The sequence below is a fragment of the Setaria italica genome, chromosome IX, assembly GCF_000263155.2.
Source record: "Setaria italica strain Yugu1 chromosome IX, Setaria_italica_v2.0, whole genome shotgun sequence".
NCBI lineage: Eukaryota > Viridiplantae > Streptophyta > Magnoliopsida > Poales > Poaceae > Setaria > Setaria italica.
This window is the reverse complement of record NC_028458.1, coordinates 3,810,069-3,830,069: the sequence shown is the minus strand read 5'-3', so window position 1 is coordinate 3,830,069 and position 20,001 is coordinate 3,810,069. Positions and strand designations below refer to the sequence as shown.

The 20,001-nt window shown below is 47.2% G+C and overlaps 3 protein-coding genes across 5 annotated transcripts; 2 read left to right on the top strand and 1 right to left on the bottom strand.

The window, feature by feature from the left end:
• Nucleotides 1-834: 834 nt before the first annotated feature.
• Nucleotides 835-7,530, top strand: LOC101767868. Of its 3 annotated transcripts, XM_022823420.1 has the most exons (9): nucleotides 835-1,375; nucleotides 1,480-1,678; nucleotides 1,915-2,110; nucleotides 2,603-2,806; nucleotides 3,602-3,913; nucleotides 4,004-5,103; nucleotides 5,340-5,499; nucleotides 6,065-6,266; nucleotides 7,084-7,530. In XM_022823420.1, the coding sequence occupies exons 1-6, from the start codon at nucleotides 1,151-1,153 to the stop codon at nucleotides 4,944-4,946; spliced, it is 2,079 nt and encodes a 692-aa protein (XP_022679155.1). In that variant the 5' UTR covers nucleotides 835-1,150; the 3' UTR covers nucleotides 4,947-5,103; nucleotides 5,340-5,499; nucleotides 6,065-6,266; nucleotides 7,084-7,530. The 3 variants fall into 3 exon arrangements, with proteins under 3 accessions (XP_022679155.1, XP_004986205.1, XP_022679156.1); XM_004986148.3 differs by having other exon boundaries at nucleotides 5,340-6,266; XM_022823421.1 differs by lacking the exon at nucleotides 7,084-7,530 and adding an exon at nucleotides 6,590-7,058 and having other exon boundaries at nucleotides 5,340-6,266.
• A 1,571-nt stretch (nucleotides 7,531-9,101) lies between these two features.
• Nucleotides 9,102-12,444, top strand: LOC101765788 (renalase). Its single transcript, XM_004981457.4, has 9 exons — nucleotides 9,102-9,258; nucleotides 9,366-9,465; nucleotides 9,567-9,747; nucleotides 10,163-10,235; nucleotides 10,333-10,512; nucleotides 10,987-11,084; nucleotides 11,485-11,582; nucleotides 11,664-11,837; nucleotides 11,939-12,444. Exons 1-9 carry the CDS (start codon nucleotides 9,210-9,212, stop codon nucleotides 12,117-12,119), a joined length of 1,134 nt encoding a protein of 377 aa, XP_004981514.1. The 5' UTR covers nucleotides 9,102-9,209; the 3' UTR covers nucleotides 12,120-12,444.
• A 4,842-nt stretch (nucleotides 12,445-17,286) lies between these two features.
• LOC101766204 (patatin-like protein 3) lies at nucleotides 17,287-19,100 on the bottom strand. Its single transcript, XM_004981458.4, has 3 exons — nucleotides 18,059-19,100; nucleotides 17,860-17,922; nucleotides 17,287-17,734 (listed from the first exon to the last, which is right to left on the bottom strand). The coding sequence occupies exons 1-3, from the start codon at nucleotides 19,022-19,024 to the stop codon at nucleotides 17,435-17,437; spliced, it is 1,329 nt and encodes a 442-aa protein (XP_004981515.1). The 5' UTR covers nucleotides 19,025-19,100; the 3' UTR covers nucleotides 17,287-17,434.
• Nucleotides 19,101-20,001: the final 901 nt, after the last annotated feature.

Sequence of the window (20,001 nt, the reverse complement as noted above, 5' to 3'; positions counted from 1 at the left end):
GCGCGCGCAAGAAGAAGGCCCGGGCGTCCGCGTCCGCGAACGCCGTGACACTGCCGCCCGTGCAGCTGCGGGAGCCCCGGTCGGTGCTCGGTGCGCCCGTGGAGTTCGGCTCCACCGCCTACAGCGAGCGGCCGTGGCGGCCGCGAAGGCGTCGGCGAGCGTGGCCTCTTCGAACTCGTTGTCAAGCGTCGCGCGGTGGGAGAGGTCCCGCGCGGAGGACACCAGGTGGGACACCTCCCGCGCCGACCGCTGCTGCGCTCGCAGCGCCACCGCGAGTCGTGCCCCGTCGCGCCTGCGCAGCGCGGCGTGCGTCATTGGCCGAGGATTCGTTCAAGAGGGTTGGAGGTGGGGATTGCTTCCGAGCCTTGGAGTGAAGGAGTGAAACCGAGCCGGCCTAGGTTTGGATTCGAGCTAGGCCAACCGAACTGTAATTTTTATTGAGGCCTGACTCCGTTCTGGGCCGTTCCAATCCGCCTGAACTGGGCTGCGTTCCGGGTGGCCTGAGGCCTGGCTAGGGGGGGAGGTTTATAGGGCCGGTGGCGGCAAGGCGGTAAGCACCCTTACTGCCCGCGCGCTAGTCGTACCGTGGCGGTGCAGGAGGCCAGATCCTTACCGCCGTCCCAAGCGGCGGTAGGGACTTATCGCCGGCCCAGCCGACGGTAATGACATGCGCTGGCGGGATCGACGCCTTACCGCCGGCTGAGGCGGCGGTACGGCCTTATCGCCGGTCCAGCCGGCGGGCAATAGCCTAGATTTGCAATTTTTTCGTCCGACTATATATTTCTGCAAAATCGAAAAAAAATATAAAAATAAAAAAAATCTGTGGTGAAAACCACATCTAGCTGTGTCGCCTAGGCCCAAACGCTCGCTGGGGTTTTATCGGCGCATCGGTCGCAACGTCTCTTCCTTGGGGCCGGGCCAGACTCTGGAGCAATGCTTGCCAGACATTTCGCTAGTAAAATGCTGAGCCATCAATGAGACTTGCTCGCAGAATTGTATTGGGCCCGATTCATGGGCCTCAATCCAGGTCGCCGATTTGTTTCAGCCCATTACCCAATTTCAGTCGTACCCACAGGCGCAGCACGCTGGATTCCCTTTTTCCGTTCTCACGGCGGCCACCGTTCCCTTTCCCTCCCGCCGCTCCGCGAAAATGGCGCCTCCCCTCGAAGACCTCACCCGGGTGCTGGCCGAGCTCGCGGCGCGCCTCTCCCGGCCTCCCGCCGGCGGGGGTGCCTCCTCCGCCGGGGACACCCTCTCGTCCTCCATCTCATCCCTCGCCTCCGTCCTCAACCCCAACGGCGACAGGGGCGGCGCCTCATCTGGAACCCGGGTTCTGGACGCCTCGCTCTCGCTCATGTGCTTCGACCCGCTAGAGGCAAGGGAACCTCCTCGTCGGGTTCCCAACTCGATTGCCACCGCTATTCATTTTAGCTTAAACTCGTACTGAATACTGATGGAAGCGTGTGTGTGTGGATGCAGGTGAATAGGGCTCGCGTCGACTGCCTGGTCCGCACCCTCCTCTCCGCGCTCTCCGCGTCAGTCTCGTGCCGCGTGGTCCGGCCCGATGGGGGCGCTGGTGAGGAGATGCTCTGTGTCGGGAGCTCCGTTTCGCCAGGGGATTGCCGCGAGCTGCTCCAGTCATGTGCAGCCCTTGTGCAGAAATTGGGGGATTGCGATGGTGAGATTTTTTGCCGGGTTCTATTCCGATGCGTTGCAATTAGGCTTGTTTGGGGGTTACTGGAAATGCCCATCAATGCTGTGGTCACCGAACGATTAAAAGATGATGTGACATTCTTAATGTCTATTATGAGTAGTTTTGCAGTTCAGATCAGCTTTGTCTTAATGCTATGTTCTGACCAGTAGGTTTATTATCTGTTTTGTCTTAATGCTGTCACTTATGTTTCTCCAATGCAGCTGGAAGGCATTCTTATGATCTGTTGTATGCTGCTGCGAAAACAGCGGTGTTATCCCCTCACTGCCAATGTCTTTTCTGGTTACCATATTATAAGGAAGTGGGAGAAAGCGTATATGATATGGGAGCCATTGCTGCAGAGTTAATAGACCATCCTTCCAATCATGTCCCTCCTAGTGATAACTCAATCCCACTGAGGTATGTAGTATACTTGCAGCTATTAATTGTGGATCATTGTGTGCTACTAATAAAGGGAAGGTTTAAGTAAAAATTGTGTTGGTGTTGCAGCTATTAAACGCATGCTATTTCTTTGCTGCAAATGTGGTAGTAGGAACAAGGAAACAGTCCCTCTGATTCCAAATGTAATTCATTTAGGACATTGGCATGGTCTCCAATGTGAAACTATTGCTTTCTATGAAAATGTGTTATTTCAGATAAAATAGAATGCGAAGGGGGCTCTTGAAACTTGAAAGTTTGGAATGAAGTTTTGTGCTTACATGATAATAACTTCTGTTGGTTTTGTTCACCAGGATAGCTTTCTACCATTTTTTTAATCTGTAGTACACTGGCAGGCAATGCTATCTTAATTATGCTTATGTGCATCTTGTTCCTGCTGCGTGGACTTCAGAAAATCTGCTTTCTGTTTCTTTACATAATATACTGATTTGTCACATCTTCTGTTTGTGCTAGGTTGCTTTTATGGCATCTTGATCCATCAATCATTAAGCATGATCTGTCGGCGATGCTCCAGGAAATAATTAGAAGGCCCTTACTTTGCCTGAGAAAGGAATTACATAATCGGATGGAATGGCGTATCATCATAATTTGCCTGGTTTGCTCCCCAACAATGTTTATGGAAATGAGATCATTATTGCACTTCTGGTTTCTAGCAACGTAAGTTCACACCTCAAACATTTATATGAAATGTTCTATATTCTTGTTTGCACTGAGTTTGATGTGTCTGTCAATTTGCTTGTACAAGTACTTTAATCTTACAAATAAAACTGCTGAGCAGCTGAGGACTGCTTACAAACTGTGGTTTGCCAAGATTGTGGCAGTCCACCAAACAGTTGTCTGAGAAACCCTTGCATGACTAAGCTTAGGCGTGGCAAAGCTTGGCAGAGAACCAAAACCAAGCAGGTCATGAGTTTAAGTTTATCTCAGTAGACTGGTTTGAAACAGATGTCATGATGAACACTACCAAACTATCTCTGTGGAGCTTGATTCCATATTTGTCACTTAACTTTCAATTCTAATGTTAACCTTACATGCTTGAAAGAAATAAAATGGACTGATTTTTTGAGAATACGCAGGAGACCTGCGTATCTTTGTATTAATAAGAAAATTGGGTTTAGTTTTACAATGCAGGCCGGAATTACGCACACAAGACAGGATTACATGAGCAAATTATAAGGCCAAAGAAACTACCTAGGGTGTTTAGGGATCCAAGCTATGTATCTATCCTAACTGTTTGCACTAGCTGCTCCCGCTGTTGCTGAAATAAAATGGGTTGATATTTTAATCAATTTTTCTAGCCTTGCTTCCTCTAGGTCTAAATGATATTTTACCAACAACACTGATGTTACATTTACATAGCTCTGTATATTTTCTGATTTAGATATACAATGTGGGCTCTTTGTTTAAGGACCGCTTCTTGTAAAATCTGTTTATTCACCCTTTTTTGTGCAGGGGTTTGGGTTCTGTTCTAGAACTTCACAGTGCATTAGTATCTTCAGCATTAGACATTCTTCTCAAGCCAATGTCATGGGGAATATCCATAGAATTGGGACAGAAGTTCCCCTTTCCACATGCTTATTTTCCAATCCAGCATAGTGACTTGCTTGCAATACTAACTGGACCCTTATCATGTAAAGCCTTTTTGGACCTAGTTTCTTGTATCGATTCCTTGGTTCATTTGGACAACACAAGAACCAGATGCTCTTCACCAAAAAACTCACAACTGCAACCATTGAAGGGATTGGTAAAATATAATTCTGCTTGGTATGTGTTTTTAAATACACAAGGAAACTAGATATTTAGGATTTTGTCTGACAAAAGTTAATTGCACCTGCTGTAACTGTACTTCTGCAGGTACATGATTATAAATTTCCCTGTTTGGTTCAATTTTGCAACTGCTTTACTTTTCCACCGAGCAGGCTCACAAGATTATTTATCAGAAACAATCTCCAAAGAGACATTTGCTGATTCAATAAGTGATGTCAATCTTGCTCAGAGGGCAGCCTTTTACCTTTCTTGGGTCTTATGCCCATCTAATGATGATCAGTGCCAGATGCTAGCTAATAATATTTTGGAAATCTCACATTCTTGGGCTAGGAATAACAAAAAGCACCCAAGCTACCCTAGTAGTACTGTAAATCATAAGAGGAAGCTGCGATTACCCACTGCTGCGGACTCAGAGACCAATAGTGTAAGCTCCCTGATTAAAGAATTTGATGATTGCTGTTCCAAATTTTGTAGCACAACTGCTTCTCAAGTGCAAGCTGAAAAACTATCAGACTTCCTTCCCTCATGCCATAATCTATTGCATCTGTTGATTCCTTTAGGAGTCTTGCTTGTATCATCTAGTTGTGTTAATGAACAGAATTGCGACATGCTTCTGCGCTACGCAATCACTGGCCAGGTTATCAAGTCAAATGAAGTGCAGATGAAAACAAATGATCATGTAAGCAATGATGGTTTCACGAGCAGCTGCAGTGGTACTGCTGATAGATGGGCTTTGGGTGGTGCATATCTCATCTTTGGCTGGCTTGATGTTGTTGAGGATATGTCCTCACTGATACTTGATCGTGAAGATACATGTCAGCATTTTCTCAGTCAACTCAGAACCAAGACAGGCCCCTATCTGCTAAAGTGTGTAAAGTTATTATTCGAGATGCTGGATGAGGCAGATCAAGATAGAGATTTCGTAATCGATCTTCATAATAGGTTGTTAAACTGGGATAAACATGGGCAGGGCTGTGAGATATTTGGGGATGTTATCCTCAAAATGAATAAAAAGTTTAAACTTCCTTAGTATCAGTGACCATGGATTTATGCAGCTATTAATATTTGAATGTGTCTAAATTGGTTGTCAATCTCCATTCTGATGGTAATGGTAATATGGTCGAAGGAAGCACGAACTCTGAAGTCTGAACCTTGAGTTGCATCAGATCCATTATCCTTCCAGAACGGTAAGTTCTGTCCATTTAAAGAGTGCAATAAATCTTGATCAGTTCAAGATAATATAATTTGGTAGTATATGTCAGTTGTAGATAATTTAAAGTAATGTCTGGAACTGGAACATATACAAATATTGAAATATGGAACAGGCAAGTAAACGTGTAAAATCAACTTCACTTGCAAATGTAGCTTCTGTCTCCAATCTGGAACTTTCGTCTGTAATTTACTATCATGAGCTTTTACACAGCACCTTGTCGACTATCTTGCTGATTACAATACCAAAGGATTGCTGTTACTTGGCCAACTTCTTTTGAGATGCTTACGACAAACGGTGCTTGGTGTTGCAATATGGAAGCTTTGAGCTGCTCGTGCAGGAATCAAACTATCAAACTGCTCCTGAGGAACAGGTTGTTTTACAGTATTTTCTCTTTGAGCTATACCTTATTTTTGTTACCTGCATACTTGCTCCAAAGTGATGTCTAACATCACACAGAGAGGACGGAAGCCAAAATATCTTGAAGGACTCTTATTGTATTGGATTCAAACATAACAGCTGAGACAAAGTTGAGTTGATGCAGTAGTCTTAATTGTGCCTTGCCAGACTGGATACATTGTTCTGGCAAGTTATGGGTTTCCTGTCTTCATTATATCTTCAATTTTTCTAGCCTGACGTTGCATATGGTAGTTTAGAACTTATGTGAAAGAACTTGAATTTTGTACAGTTACAGCTAATGCCAAATTTACTATGGGCCCAATGCTTCTCTTCCTTTGACTTCCCAGTACTGTTAATAGTATCTCCACAGATGCTGCGCTGTTATCTGACCATCTGAGTCATTGATTGTGGGTTGGCCATCGGCCTCAACTTGACAAGCAATTTAATAATTGCACCAGTTGCTCAGTGTCATGAATGCTAGCTATTGTTCGTAGTGGTTAAGGTATCACGTGCTAAACTGCTAGTGTTATGTATTTCAGGGTTGCATTTCATTTCTTCATGCTGCCCTCAGTGGTACGTCTTCGTATCCTAGCTGCTTTCCAGGAACAATGGAACCTGCTTGCCATGTGAAGTAATGTGAGGTATGGATGACACAATGTGTTCATGTGCAACATTCATGGTTCTGCTACGGGTTCCAGGAGAGTTGTCAATTCTGCAACAAGGATGGTCTGCAGCCTGCAGGTAAACATGATCTTTTCATTCGTGAGTTAATGCAAGCGAATACTTGTGTTTCCTTGGGTCATGAGCATTTATTCGACCACTGGATGTGATATATACCTGGACTCATGTAGCCTGCTGCAGTTAGTCAGTTTATGGCTAGCTGGAAATAGTTCGTCGTTGGCTGGTGGTGCTGTTAGGGTCTTTTTATATGAACTCAGCATCAAAATGCAAGCACACGAAAATACAACTTTGTTAGTAAATATGATAAGTTATGGGATGAACATTCAGTCTATTGCTGTTTGTTTCTTGCGTACCTAAAATGTTATGAGCATTTAATGTATTAGGGCATGCTTGGTTGTAAGTCACAACGAGCCAATCCAAACTTGCGGCTCGCCACACTGGCAGAAAAATCCCGCGCCACACTCTGCAGTGAGAAAAGTGCTGCCAAAGCAGATTTGTTGTGGCGTGCCAAAGCTTCATAACCAACCAAACGATTGCTTCAATTAACGTGGCGCCGCCACCAATGTGTTGTGGCTGGTTGATAGCATTGCTAGGAGGATAGAGAGCGTGGTACTCCCTCAGTGTAAAATTACAGTGTTTATTTTGTTTGGTCAGGACAACTTTGACTAACAATTGATGATAGTAGATTCGTATTAAAAAGATTTATGAATATATTTCTTATCACATCAGTGAAATACTAATGGGGTAATTCATGGTCAAACGTTGCCCTAAGGAAACAGAATAAGTCTTGTAGAAAAACGTAGGGAGTATATTCTGGGCGAAAGTGAACTTATGGCTATCATCAGTATGCCAGTATCAACTCCCATTTCATTTTCAGGACGAAGGGAGACTATTTCGGCACTCCCTCAGATCACCATCGAAGACTAAATTTGTCAGCATCTTAAGCTCGTCCCCTTGCACTCAGGTGCACCTATCGTTCATGAGTGCAGCTGAGTGCAGATTGTAGAGTTGGTGAGAACTAAGATAGTGTTTGGTTCGTACTAAGGTAATGTAAACGTAAAGGGAATCAGATTACAGTGTATTTGGCGGTGGAATGGGTGATTGTCCTCTTTGTTTGGTTGCACTCTGGTAACGTAATCAAATTACTGTGTGGGTGCTATATCTGATTACGGTGGAGGAGGAGGGGTAACAAGCTTGTATAGATATTATTTAGGTAAAGGATTCGATTACAGTGTCAATTAATTACAAACCACCATAACCAAATATATGTAATGGGATTCGTTACCTTCAGTAATCAGATTACGTTACATTTGACTCAACCAAACACTATCTAAGAGTCGATGGTTCGCTACAGGAACAGCGACAACTCGCGACTCTGGAGTATATGTCATCCACCACGTTAGCACATACACCTGATGGAAAAGCAAACCCGTCACCTTTCCAGCGCGTACTCTCCTGATCCCTTCCATTCTCAAATCGCTGTCCATCTTTGTTTCTTCACGCACTATGTTGTGCCTAGCTATAGCTAGTAGTTATATATAAGGGGTTCAGAAAGTTCGAAAGAAGCAAGTGTTTTTTTTTTATGTTGTCAAAGCACAAGGCTGTTTAATTAATGTTTATAAAGGTCCAGACGGCAAAGATGCCGTTCTGGATAGGTGAACAATAATGGGTGAAGAAATGAATTTCGAGTTAAGTGAGAGCAGGCAGAGTACGATTACAGAGAAAAATGAGCTTATTAGCCGGGCATGTATTAACAACATAATAGGGGAGTTCAAACAAAAATGTTAAAAGAGGTAAACAAACAGGAGCATAATTAGGGGTCAATCAAGTGATATTTACGGGAGATGTATTCCAGTATCACGTACGTCCCATTCCATTTGGGTATGTAGAACGATATATATCATCACGTGCTCAATGGTATTTGAAAGGCTGTTTACATATTTGACACAATTTAGAAAGAAAATCCATGTTTGCAAGACGTATATGACGTGTGGTGAAAACCACCAAATTATTTCATATAGAGCGTGCTCGACATTATCCCAAGGTCATTTATTACAAGATTGGCACAACTCGATAAAAAACTGCACGTGATTCATGTCCGCCGAACTCGATCGGGGTGTGGTCGAAGTACATATGGCAAGATGTGGCGCCTACGGCCCAGACACCGGTGTCTTATCGTCCCAGTCCCAGGCATCGGGTCCCGCGGCGGCAGGGCCGTCCGCCGCCGCCTCCTCCTCCTCTGGGGGCACGTCGAAGTCGACGTCGACGTCGTCCACCGCGGGCGGAGAGGCCACGAACGACGCCGGTATGGTCACGCGTTCCGCGGTCGTCGTCTCCAGGGTGCGAGCACCGTGCGCGGAAGAGACGATGGTCGTCGCCGCGGCCACGGCAACGAAGAGGACGATGGCGAGGGCTCCGGTGAGCTTGTTGGCCATTTCTTCTTGGTGATGGTTGTGCTCGCGAGTGGTGGTGGTTTGGAATGGTCACGCGTCTCCTCTGGTGTTGGAACAGGGGCCTTGGGGGGTTTTTATACGTGCAAAGTGCAGTTAATTTTATTGAAGTAACTACTACAGTGAAACTACTAATTGTTGTGTTTAACAACAGTAACATTAGTTATAGTTCAGTTATTCATTTCTATTAAATTATCCCAGGAGTTTATGAAGTTACTTCTATTAATGTGAGTATACTTGTGGCTTATCGCATTTCTGTTCTCTTCTTCTGGCACCACCAAAAGGAAGGAGTAATAAAAAAGAAAAAGAAAAGAACGAAACGAGTAATGGGCCGTGTTTGTTACACGGTCAGCCCGGCCCGAGAAGAGCCCATCAAAGCGAAGGGTCCGCGACGAGCCACGTCGAGACAAACCTCCCGCGCGGTCCCGCCTCCGCCGCACCGCGCCACTCCGCCTCTCAACCTCGCCGCACAGCCTTATCCCAAAAAACAAAAAACCTTGCCTCACTGCCAGGTGCCAGGTGCCAGGTGCCAGCCGTCGGGAAGCGTCGAGCCATGAGCTCCGCCGCCGTCGCCGCTAATGTCGCCGTCATCGGTGGCGGAAGTAAGCATCTCAACCGTCTCCAGTCCTCCCCCCGAACCACCGCACTCCTGAACTATCCCGTTCGAATTGACGCGTGCGATCCGGCTTTTCCTCTTTCCCGACCGCAGTTACGGGCGCCGTGAGCGCATCGCTCCTCGCCGCGCGCGGCGTGGCCGTGACGCTCTTCGACTCTGGCCGCGGCGCTGGCGGACGCATGTCGCAGCGGAGGTGCTCGACGAAATTGACCCGCTGCTGGTGCAGGGGGGAATTACCGTCCTCTCACTGATGGGTTCCCGTTTTTGGGGGGTTATTGATGGACTTGAACTCAGGGCGACGATGGAGGACGGCACGGAGCTTCGCTTCGACCACGGTGCGCCCTACTTCACCGTGACCAACGACGAGGTTGCGCGGGTCGTAAGTGGGTGGGAGGCGCGAGGGATCGTCGCCGAGTGGAAGGCCACGTTCGCATGCTTTGATCTGGCTACCGGCAAATTCACTGACTTCGAGAAGGTTCGGTTTCGTAATCCAACCCTTGTCCTGGGGTAGTTTGTTGATTCACCATGAGAATTCGAGACTGAGTTGAGGATAAATAAAGCATTTAAAGGTTAGACTATTTTCGTTTTCCAAACCTGGAAATGACTACAGTGCATCTGATAGTTTAGATATGTCAAATTTTACATGTATATCCTTGTCCATCTGGAATGTCTCTTATGCGTGCCTTGATATGTCGAGGAGAGATGAAGTGCTTAAGCTAGGCTGTGTCATGTCTCATGAGCTTTCATTTTTTTTAATATGATCAAAATAATTGTGTGTTGACTGCTTTCAAGATGAAAGATTTGCGTAGATTAGCAGGAGAGTATGCTGAACCAGTTCAAGGCACCTTTCTCTAAAAATAACGTTAGCTCCCTTGGGACGTTCTTTACAGGAGGGATCAACTAAGAAGTATGTGGGAGTGCCAGCCATGAACTCGATATGCAAATCACTCTGTTTAGAGGATGGTTAGAGTTCAGACTTCCAACTTTTTTAAGTCCCATAATATTTCTTCTGGACCGAGGGGCGAACGCTTGATGTCCATGCATACTCCCCTTGTGCTAGGTGTGGAGGCCAAATTTGGTGTCACTGTTGGTAAGATGGATTGGCTTCAAGATAGGAGTTCATGGTCACTAGCTAGCTTGGATGGGAAAGATCTTGGTTATTTTGATTATGTTGTAGCAACAGACAAGAATGTGGCATCACCAAGATTTTCTGGGTTGACTGGAAGACCACCGCCTCTTGGTTTGTTTTATCATCTCCATAATGTGAACCAGCATAAAATAAGATTTGATATCACTCAATATTATAGTTCTGGGCCTCTAGATTTGGAAGGCAAACTTCTTGTTTGCTGATAAGTTCTACTAATCAGATGGGTGTCACTTAAGCCAATAGAAGATGTATATCACCATTTTGGTTCAAAATATAGTTGTTATTTAGCCAGAAGTAATTACTTTTAATGAAATTATGGAATGTCCTGTCCTGTTTTATCTCCTGTTCATTTCTTGTTTCTATGTTTCTGTTTGTTAAGTAGCTACCACCTTCTGTATAGTATCTAGCTAGTTATTAATGTAAGAGTTCACTTAAATGGTGATGATGACTACTTGCGCTCATTTTAGTTACATATTACTGTTGGTAGACTAAGGATCAGCTTCTTGTATACAACTGTGATGCATCTGTATTCCATGCTTTGACAAATGCTTTGCAATGTTTCCTCAGACTTGTCATTATTTCCACGGCTGTCTGTAATGGTTCAAGATATCCCAGTTCGACCCTGTTTTGCTCTTATGGTAGCATTCTCAGAGCCATTGGCTATGGTATGTGCAATTTTCAGTTTTATCCATTCATACAGCTCCTGCATCCCCAATTTGTTCAGAACTAAAGATTTTGTTGTTGTAGTTAGTTCATACTTATTTTCAGGCACATGTGCCTGCAATTTGTCATCTTGATGCATAGAACCTTATTGAACACAAAAAATTTATGCACATGGGCCATTAGTTGGAGCTTCAGGTATTGTAATTACAAAAATACTACAGGTTACAATGCTGCATTATTGGATCAAGCTGTCTATTTAACTTACCATCGTGATAATTATGGGTCATGAAGCTGTTCCTTTGCTAATGATCTTATAAGCAACTCTCATTTATTAAGTTTGACTTTATTACCCTGCCACCTCTTCAAAAGTGTTTACTTCTCTGCCCAACTCTCATTTATCAGGTACCAGTTCATGGTTTCTCTTTCAACAATTCTGATTCTCTGAGTTGGGCCTACTGTGACAGCAGTAAGCCAGGGCGTGCTTGTGTACCTCCCAACAGGTACGTGTCTTTTTTTGTTTTTGTACACATACATTATTCAGTGTCATAATTTCGTTCAATGTATTTTTTGTCTATATTCAGACAATCTTGGGTATTGCATTCGACAACAGAATATGCTTCCAAGGTAATAAATACTATTGGTCCGCGGAAACCTTCCGCAGATGCACTTGCTAAGGTAGCAGAGGAATTGTTCAGGGAATTCCAGGCTACAGGATTGAGCATTCCACAACCAATTTTTATGAAAGCTCACAGATGGTCAGTTTTTAAGCCATACCTTTTACAGTTGTCATCTTTAATTGCATTTGAATAACTACCATTTTTACCTCCTTGGTATTCCCTAATATGTAAAATTGTAGGGGTGGTGCTTTCCCAGCCATTGCTGTAGGTGGAGATGATAAATGTATTTGGGACAAAAGCACGAAATTGGCAATTTGTGGTGATTTCTGTGCAAGTCCAAGTGTCGAAGGAGCAGTCATTAGTGCCATGAGAGGAGCTTCGAAAATCCTGGGATGTTTAAACTGTCCATCAGGGTTGTGAGTTGTATGTTTAACCAACAACACCCCCTGCATCTCTCCTCCAACTCTCTACGTAATTGTTACAGAAATAAAGAATCAAGTTCCATTGGGAATTCGGGGATGGAATGGAGCGACAGAAGTATGGAAATAGGATAAGGTAGCGGCGAGGTATCAAGTGGAAGTGCAATGATGTATGCAGAGGCATCCTAACGAACGAACGATTTGAACCTTGTTACTACATGACCTGATCAAATCGATCAGGCACTACAATCTATCTTCATTGTTCAACTTTATTTGTTTAATGTTTTGATACAAAATAAGAAATAAAGCTGCATGAGTTGATATCATTTTTTTGGTGGATATGTGATTATTTACCATTACATTTGAAGTTATATCAGATTCTAAGAGGTATGCTGATCCCATCATATGGGATGCATCTTTGTTGCCCTGCGAAGTGCTAACACACTAACCCACAGCTTAGGCTGCCTAATTTTCTGATACTGGGACCTATACCTGTGCATAGAGTGCAGAAAGGGTGTCGTAGCATAGAAGCCATACAACAATCTCATCATGGTGTGCTACCACTCACCAAACACTACTGGAGCATACTAAAGGATGAAATCTCTTGGAATATGAAACTGAAACATAGGGGCTTAGCGAACATGCTTGTAAAGTGGTATAGAAGAATAACATTTGGGCCTTGGGACATGCTTATTGGCATGTTAGCTTGACAAGAATAAAAGGATGTGTGTAATCAATCAACTTTACACTCAATTAGTCCAATCTCATTTGGATGATGCTTATGAGTTTTGTTAAGGGTATAATAGTCAAGGGTAATATTGTAATCTTCTAGTCTAGGGTTCCCCTCATATGTCTCTCATGTACTCTATATATAGTCCTCATTGGGCCTCAATACAATCATCCTAGACTAGAAGATTACAGTATTATGTACACCGACATACTTGTCCTAGGCGTGTACTAGTCTACTAGTATGTGAAAGAAGTTAGAAATTTCATTGGGGCAATTTTCTTTTTACAAACTATGCTTAAGGAAATGTAGAATTCAAAACATCTGTTGGGACTTCATATTAAGAACCCACATCATTAGGGACAAAACTTGCATGTCTACGGTTCCCTTGCGTGTGCTCGGGATAGGTGTTTTGTATAAATGTTCCTTCATATGTGGTATAATGATGTAACAATTGTTTGTCAACATAAGGAAAATGATATTGTTTTCTACTTTGTTAGGTCCCTGTCCTAGTGGATCACAATAATCTATCTTTCAACAGCCAGATGTGGGTATTCCTTAGAGCTTACTTATGAACTTACAATTTCTTCTACTATAGCAATAATATCTGATGCTAACGAGTAACCTAATGAATAGATGTGCAAAAATGCACTTTTCAGGGAGAAAGAGTTCCACGACCAAACTTCATGATTGTTTTTATTCTTATTGTAATTCTAAAACTTATTGGTGTTCAATTCATTTTGGCAGTGTGATGATTTGTTCTTCTATATTTGCTTCATTGTAAAATATGCATTATATTAATGGAAGCGTACTAATTTTATGACTACTTGTGATGCTTTTCTGACATTGTTCTTATTTTAGGAATGACAAAAACATATTATGGTGGTTTCAAATTGATTCTGTCTTTCAATAATTCTTGTTCATCTTTGTGTAATATGATTAAGTGTAAAAGACAGCTTTGTATGTTTTGTTCCCATGGAATGATGCAACCTATGTGTAGTGTAGTGTAGCACCTTTCTCTTGACTTCTTGTTGAAGGATTTAAAGTATATGGGCTAGGGGAATTTCCCGTGCAAGTCTGCAGGCCTTCAATCTGCATTAGGCTCTAAAAAAGGTAAGTGGAGAACCTAGCCAGTCTTCCATATTTTTGAGAGGCTACTATTTGTTTAAAGGTCTTGGTCTATATAGTTCCTAATACCACCTGAAGTTCTTTCAGTTGAACAAGTGTGGAAGTAAGAATTCTGCTTATGGGTCAACGAAAATCATTGAGCTAAGATATGCATATTCATCTCGCAAGTTATTGCAGTAATAGTACATAAAGTAGGCCATATCTAAATTTTGCCAAAGACATATATTTATTATAAGATTATAAATGGGTCATGTCATTTTAATGTTTTTTATTATACCACTTAACCAATGGTACTTGCTTTTCTTGTTCTACATAAGTCTAAGAAATGTTTCTTGTAGTTGATGCTGCACCACAACACGCAATACTACTTTTTATCAAATCAACCTGAATTTGTGTAGGTTAGATTTCAGCATATTAAGCACGCACTGCTCGTGCGATCTGCATGCGACTGATGGTTCTTGCAGGCGAGCAGCACTTGATCTGAAAAAGCTTCCAGTGTCTCAACTGAATCGAAGTCCATTACACAGCATTGGAGCAGTCAGTCACGCAGCAGATGCATGGGTCCTGGCAATTATGGCCATCTAATCATTCATGTCAAGTAAGCAGTCATTTTCTATTGAATTGATGCGGCAAATTAATACCGTAGCTCGCGTACTTATTTTGGATGCCATTAGGGAAGCATTTCATTCACCTGTTTGCGTTTCTAGGGGCATACCAATTTATTTTGGGTAGTTAGGATGGTATGTATCGATTTCGGTATTTCGGACTCAAGAAAAATGTCCTCCACCCAACAGTATTATAAAGGCAGAAGATCTCCATTGATATTAAATAAATAAATGTTGACAGCCACTTCTATGCCTGACATTATATATGTAACCTTGAAAGACTACAAGAACAATATAGCTGATTGGAAAAAAAAAATTAGCAGGTCAATACAAAGTGGAGGACAACAAAAGAGCCAGAAGCAAACAGTTCTGGACGTGCCCGTGAGTTTTATAGCATTTTTAGAGCGCAGAATAGGATTCCTAGACAAGCACTGCAGGACTAAGTTGTCCATATATGCATATTCAAACCCCTAAGAAATATACAAAGCTGCAGATGTTAGGAAAAACTACTGAGACTACTGTAGTCAACATGTGATGAAAGATCCTAGATCCCTAAATAATCCCTGACATCCACGGTAAACAATGCTAGCGGAGAGGGCCAAACGGGTAAGTGCTCAACCAACAGGCCGTGCGAAGAACCAAACAAACAAAGAGGCCTTTCGTAGGCACGATCGGTAACCACGCCTCTTTTCCGTGATGGATGCTGCTTTGCAAAGGCGATGGATTAGACTATCTTTTCTGTGCAGGAACAAGGAAGGGTGAGATCGATGAGATCGGACGCTTTGAGCTGCAAGTTGTTGCTGCCCGGCGTGGCTCCATCCATCCATGGGTCGGGTGCATGCAGAGATTCTCAGCTACTTGCATATATACAAATGCAGGTTATGGCAGATCGATTCACGCAGCAAAAGTTACACGTGTGGCCTATGCACCTACCTACGCAGGTTATGGAATCCAAAGCAGCTGCGGAGGAGACAAGGCAACAGCGTGGGCGAGCAGTGCCGCCCAGGCTCTGAACTGCAATAAGCAAGGGTGAATGCCTGAATGGTGATGCTGAACTCGTGCCACCTGGTGTGTGATTATTCCTGGTTTCTGCTGCCCGTAATCTGCTGTCTGGCTGCAGATGCAGCATGCGAGAAGCATAATTAACTTTGTGGTAAAGGTGAGTGATGTGCTGATTTTTCTATTCTGCCCTGGTGCAGGCGCTGCCTACCGAGAGAGTGAGAAGTGGTGGTGTGGTGGTGGTTAGTGGTGGTTACTGCCTGGAAGATGGAGCTGCTACCATTTGCACCAGCACGGCTACCTCATTATGCTTGCCTATTTACCAAGCTCTAGCATTGGTTTGGTTTGGTGTGGTTTATATGATGAGCTTTGAGTGTCTCTGCTAGACCATTTGACCCCACTGTGCACTGACTTAATCTAAATCCTAACATGGCCCGCATGTACATTAGTAAGGATATTAGGATTACTGAAGGCCCCACATAACACAAAGAAGGACCCCACCCAAAAAAAATAGCAAAAAAGAAAACAAAGGAAAACTTTAGGCTTGGTTATTAAAAACAAAAAGATTTTCCACTCAAAAAAACAAAAAGATTTATTCGGTTCCTCGGAAGATGCATTGACATGTAGTACAGGAACAAAACAACATGCATTCTTCCCTGTTGAGATCATCTAAGTCGTGTTTTCATGTGTTCAGACTTCAGAGGGGGTGCCTCTAATGGATTTTGTGGATAGAGTGACTGTGTGGTGGCATTCACTCTAACTTGGCTGACCCTAAAAATTACTAGCAGCTAAAAAGTTACAGAGGAAACAAACACTGACACCTTGAGCCAGCCCGCAGCCGATGCCCAGCCCAGCGCTCGTTGACGCCTCCACGTAGCGGCGTCGGCGGGGTCACGTCGCATGAGGGGCGCCACTTATTCTGCTGGATCAGACTCGAGAGCACCATCACCTTCGCGTCAACACGCGCGGCTTAGGATTCTTGTTAAAGAATGCATCTCGCTGCAGAGCTGAACCCAGCCTGCCTCAGACCCTGTCTCGCCTGTCCGTTTTTGGTGCTTAATTGCCGTCACGTACTCATGCATGTGATCATGGACTTTTTTGCTTCACGCGTACGTAGTAGTTCATCTGAGTTCTAAACTCGATACAAATCTTGGTTTCTCTTCACCTAGAACGTTACAGTGTGAGCATAAGAAGATGCAAATGTCTCTGTTGGTACCACTTGGTTTCTGTTGAATTCTGCATGTTCTGAAGCACTTGGGACTCGGAACAGGTGTGAACTCCGAGCAAAGCTGCAGGGAACAGTGTATCTGAAAGCTGGAACGATTGGAAGCACTATTGTTCCCGAGTTCCGAAACGGCAGGCACAATAAGCAACAAGTCCGGTGCCGGCATGCCGCAGTCCGCAGGCAGCGAAAATGTTCGACGGGGTACGGCGTATTCCAGGCTCCTGGGTGAACATGTGAGTTCCCTGTACTTCTTGGTAACATGATGCTTCATGAGAACATCCACCATGCTTTGCAACAGCTATCATTGCAATTTTTACCTTGCCTTCAAGCTAAAGACATCCCATATCAGAGACAGTTACTCCTGATTAACAGCTGCTTTGTGATCTATTATTCTTCAGATCCGGGGTCTGTTTGTTCAGTCACAGCTCTGCTCATTAGACTCACAAGCTGTGCAGGCATTCTCAAGATACAGGATGACCCTGCAGATCACGCGCCATTTTTTCCCTTGTGGTCAAACCATTTACAAAAATCGGCAGGCTGCAGGAAAAGAGCTGGGGAGAAAGAAAAAAAAATGCTAGGAGACTAATACATGCAGCACATTTCACTTGGCCTTGCTGTGCTGGTGGTGGTCGTCTACATGATGCTGGTGAGCATGTGGCTGACCAGGTTCGAGTACGACGCCGGCGGCGCCGCCGCCGGCGTCGAGGGCTGCTGCTTGACGATGGTGGGCGAGACCGGGCTGGTCCGGCGGCGGTCTCGCTCCTTGACGAGCTCGTGCGCGAACCGCTCCAGCTTCTCGGCGTTGGTCTGCTCGGCCACCTTCTTCCCGCGGAACAGCACCGACTCCACGTTCTTCTGCGCCAGCATCTCCTCCGCCACGCCGCACCCGCCCTTCGCCGCACCGCCACGGCTCGCCCGCGGCGTCCCCGTCGCCTGCATGCGCAGACATCACCGGCGAAGGTTAGTGAATCGTTCGTCGCATCGCGTCGCGTCCAAGGCTCGCGAAGTCTCCAACGACGACGAGCAAGGTAAAAAGGCGATGGTAACGCGAGACTGACCTGAATGCGGATGTAGTTGCTTGTCCTATTATGTCCGAACGCCATGGCCACGGCCTGATCCACCTGGCATGCGTCAGGTGAGAAAGTTGGAGGCGTTAGCAAGAGGGAGCACAAAGAACAAGATGCAATGCAAAGGATGGACCACCAAGAAGGCTGGTGCGGGCGTGATTCACGTGTGTGTGTGTGGTACCGTACTTACCATGTCGGCGACGCCCTCGGCGGCGATCCTGACGATCTCGGACGTGGAGGCGGCGCCCCGGGGCTCGGCCTCGCCGCTGCCGATGGAGACGACGAGCAGGTCCTCGACGCCCGCGGCGAGCGGGAACTCGCGCTTGTTGTTGAGCACGTGCGTGATGGCGGCCGCCGTGGGGTTGCCGAGCGCGACGCCACCGCCGACCGCCGCGATGCGGGTGGACCCGTCGCACGACCGCGCCTCCACCGCCGCCGCGGACCCGCCCGACCCCGCGCACGTCGCGGCGCAGACGTCGCGGAGGCGGAAGTCGTAGGCGCGGGTCTCGACGGCGTCGGCGCGCGAGAAGAGGAACGGGCCGCCCGTGGCGAGGTCGTAGCATGGGACCAGCACCGGCCGCACCGTGTCGCGCAGCGTGAGGTCCCCGAACAGCTTGCGGAACGCGGCGGCGCCCGGGCGGCGGAACAGCGCGCGCAGGCCGCCCCCGCCCCCGCCACCGTCTGACCATCCCCGTCGGAGGCTCCGCAGCAGGAACGCGAGCGCGTCCTCCGCCGAGAAGAGCGGGCGCCCCTCGGGCCCCCGCGCGACCAGCATGGCCGCGAGCACGCCCCCGGCTCCGGACCCCGCTGCGACGTCGAAGAAGTCGGCCAGCCTGGCGCCGTCGTCCCCGGTCCGCCGCCGCAGCGAGGCCTCCAGCCTGACGAGCGCCGCGCCGGCGAGCAGCCCGTCGGCGGCCCGCCCGCCGCCGTCGATCGACAGGATGCACACCTTGCCCTTGCTCTGCTGCGGCGCCAGCGCCCGCAGCGGCGTCGCCTTCCCCGAACCGGCCCCCGGCTGCTGCGGCGAGGCCCCCGCGGAGAAGAGCTTGGGGTCGTCGTAGCCGAAGAGGAACTTGCTCTCGAGGATGGAGAAGATCTCGTAGGTGAGCTTGTCCACGTCCAGGCCCGCCGCCGGGTCCGCCCTCGCGGCATCCATCTCGTTCCCCACGCCGCGCACTCGCCGCCGCTGGCAAGGTCTCGCGGGGTGTCGTGCGTGCGTGGAGAGCACTCGGCGCCTGAGCAGTTGCTAGCACGGGTGAAGAGCAGGTTTTATAGTGGGGAGGTGGGGGCGCGAACGAGCGAGGCGTGGGTTCGTGGCGTTGACCCGGCGTGGCGCGAGACGGCTACCACGGTAATTAGCGCTGCGTGGTGCGTGCGGCTCGTTTTACTGCTACTGTGAATCCACGGATTACTGCCGCCTAGTTATGGAGATGAGTAGATGACAGTGCAGGCGAATTGATGGATGGGCAGACGGCCTTTCCCCGTGGAGTGAAGAGCAGCGAACAGTGTGGGTGCAGTAACTCGATTGCGTACGTATGGAAGTGCGGTTCGTGTCGCGTCCGCCGGCGCGAGACAAGAGGAGTTACGCCGCTGCGACGAGCGTGCACGGACGCGGAGGACTCGGGGGTGAAGATGATGGCGAGTCGTTGAGCCCGTCAGGCCGGGCGCCAGCCAGCCAAGTGGTTCTGGTGCGCAGGCTCTGCCGACAGCGGCCGATCGCCGGGCGCCGGCCCACGGCAGGGTACTCTGGTTGAGCGAACATTTTTGTGCCGTGTGCGCGTACCAGAACCACCCGTGCGGTGGGGGTCCGGGTACCTAGCGGCAGATTCGTCCGCTCCGAACCACGCTCTGCGATCCCCTCGCGCCGCGCCGTACCGTGCCGCCGTAGAGTGCAAGCGGTTGCTGGCTCGCCCGCTGCTGCGTTCTGTACGCGGGGAGATCGGTGGAGGCGAGATGGGATCGCGAGGCGCGCTGGCGCGGGGTGGTGGGGGACGCCCGCTGGCGCCTGGCGGCCTGGCGCTGGTACGTACGGGGGCGGGGTGCGTGCCGGGCGCGGCGGGGACAGCGCTGCGCCTGCGCGGCCAGGGCGCCGTCTGATACGGGCGCGTCGGCGGCCGCCGCGCGCGCGCGCCA

Bases quoted from the DNA above. Each gene is read 5' to 3' on its own strand.
- LOC101767868 (XM_022823420.1), top strand. From the start codon at position 1,151: ATGGCGCCTCCCCTCGAAGACCTCACCCGGGTGCTGGCCGAGCTCGCG. The intron at 1,376-1,479 runs GCAAGGGAACCT...GTGTGGATGCAG, and splicing joins TGTGCTTCGACCCGCTAGAG to GTGAATAGGGCTCGCGTCGA. The intron at 2,111-2,602 runs GTATGTAGTATA...TGTTTGTGCTAG, and splicing joins GATAACTCAATCCCACTGAG to GTTGCTTTTATGGCATCTTG.
- LOC101765788 (XM_004981457.4), top strand. From the start codon at position 9,210: ATGAGCTCCGCCGCCGTCGCCGCTAATGTCGCCGTCATCGGTGGCGGA. The intron at 9,748-10,162 runs GTTCGGTTTCGT...CGTTCTTTACAG, and splicing joins AATTCACTGACTTCGAGAAG to GAGGGATCAACTAAGAAGTA. The intron at 10,236-10,332 runs GTTAGAGTTCAG...CCCTTGTGCTAG, and splicing joins ATCACTCTGTTTAGAGGATG to GTGTGGAGGCCAAATTTGGT.
- LOC101766204 (XM_004981458.4), bottom strand. From the start codon at position 19,024: ATGGATGCCGCGAGGGCGGACCCGGCGGCGGGCCTGGACGTGGACAAG. The intron at 17,923-18,058 runs GTAAGTACGGTA...GACGCATGCCAG, and splicing joins CCGAGGGCGTCGCCGACATG to GTGGATCAGGCCGTGGCCAT. The intron at 17,735-17,859 runs GTCAGTCTCGCG...CTGCGCATGCAG, and splicing joins GCAACTACATCCGCATTCAG to GCGACGGGGACGCCGCGGGC.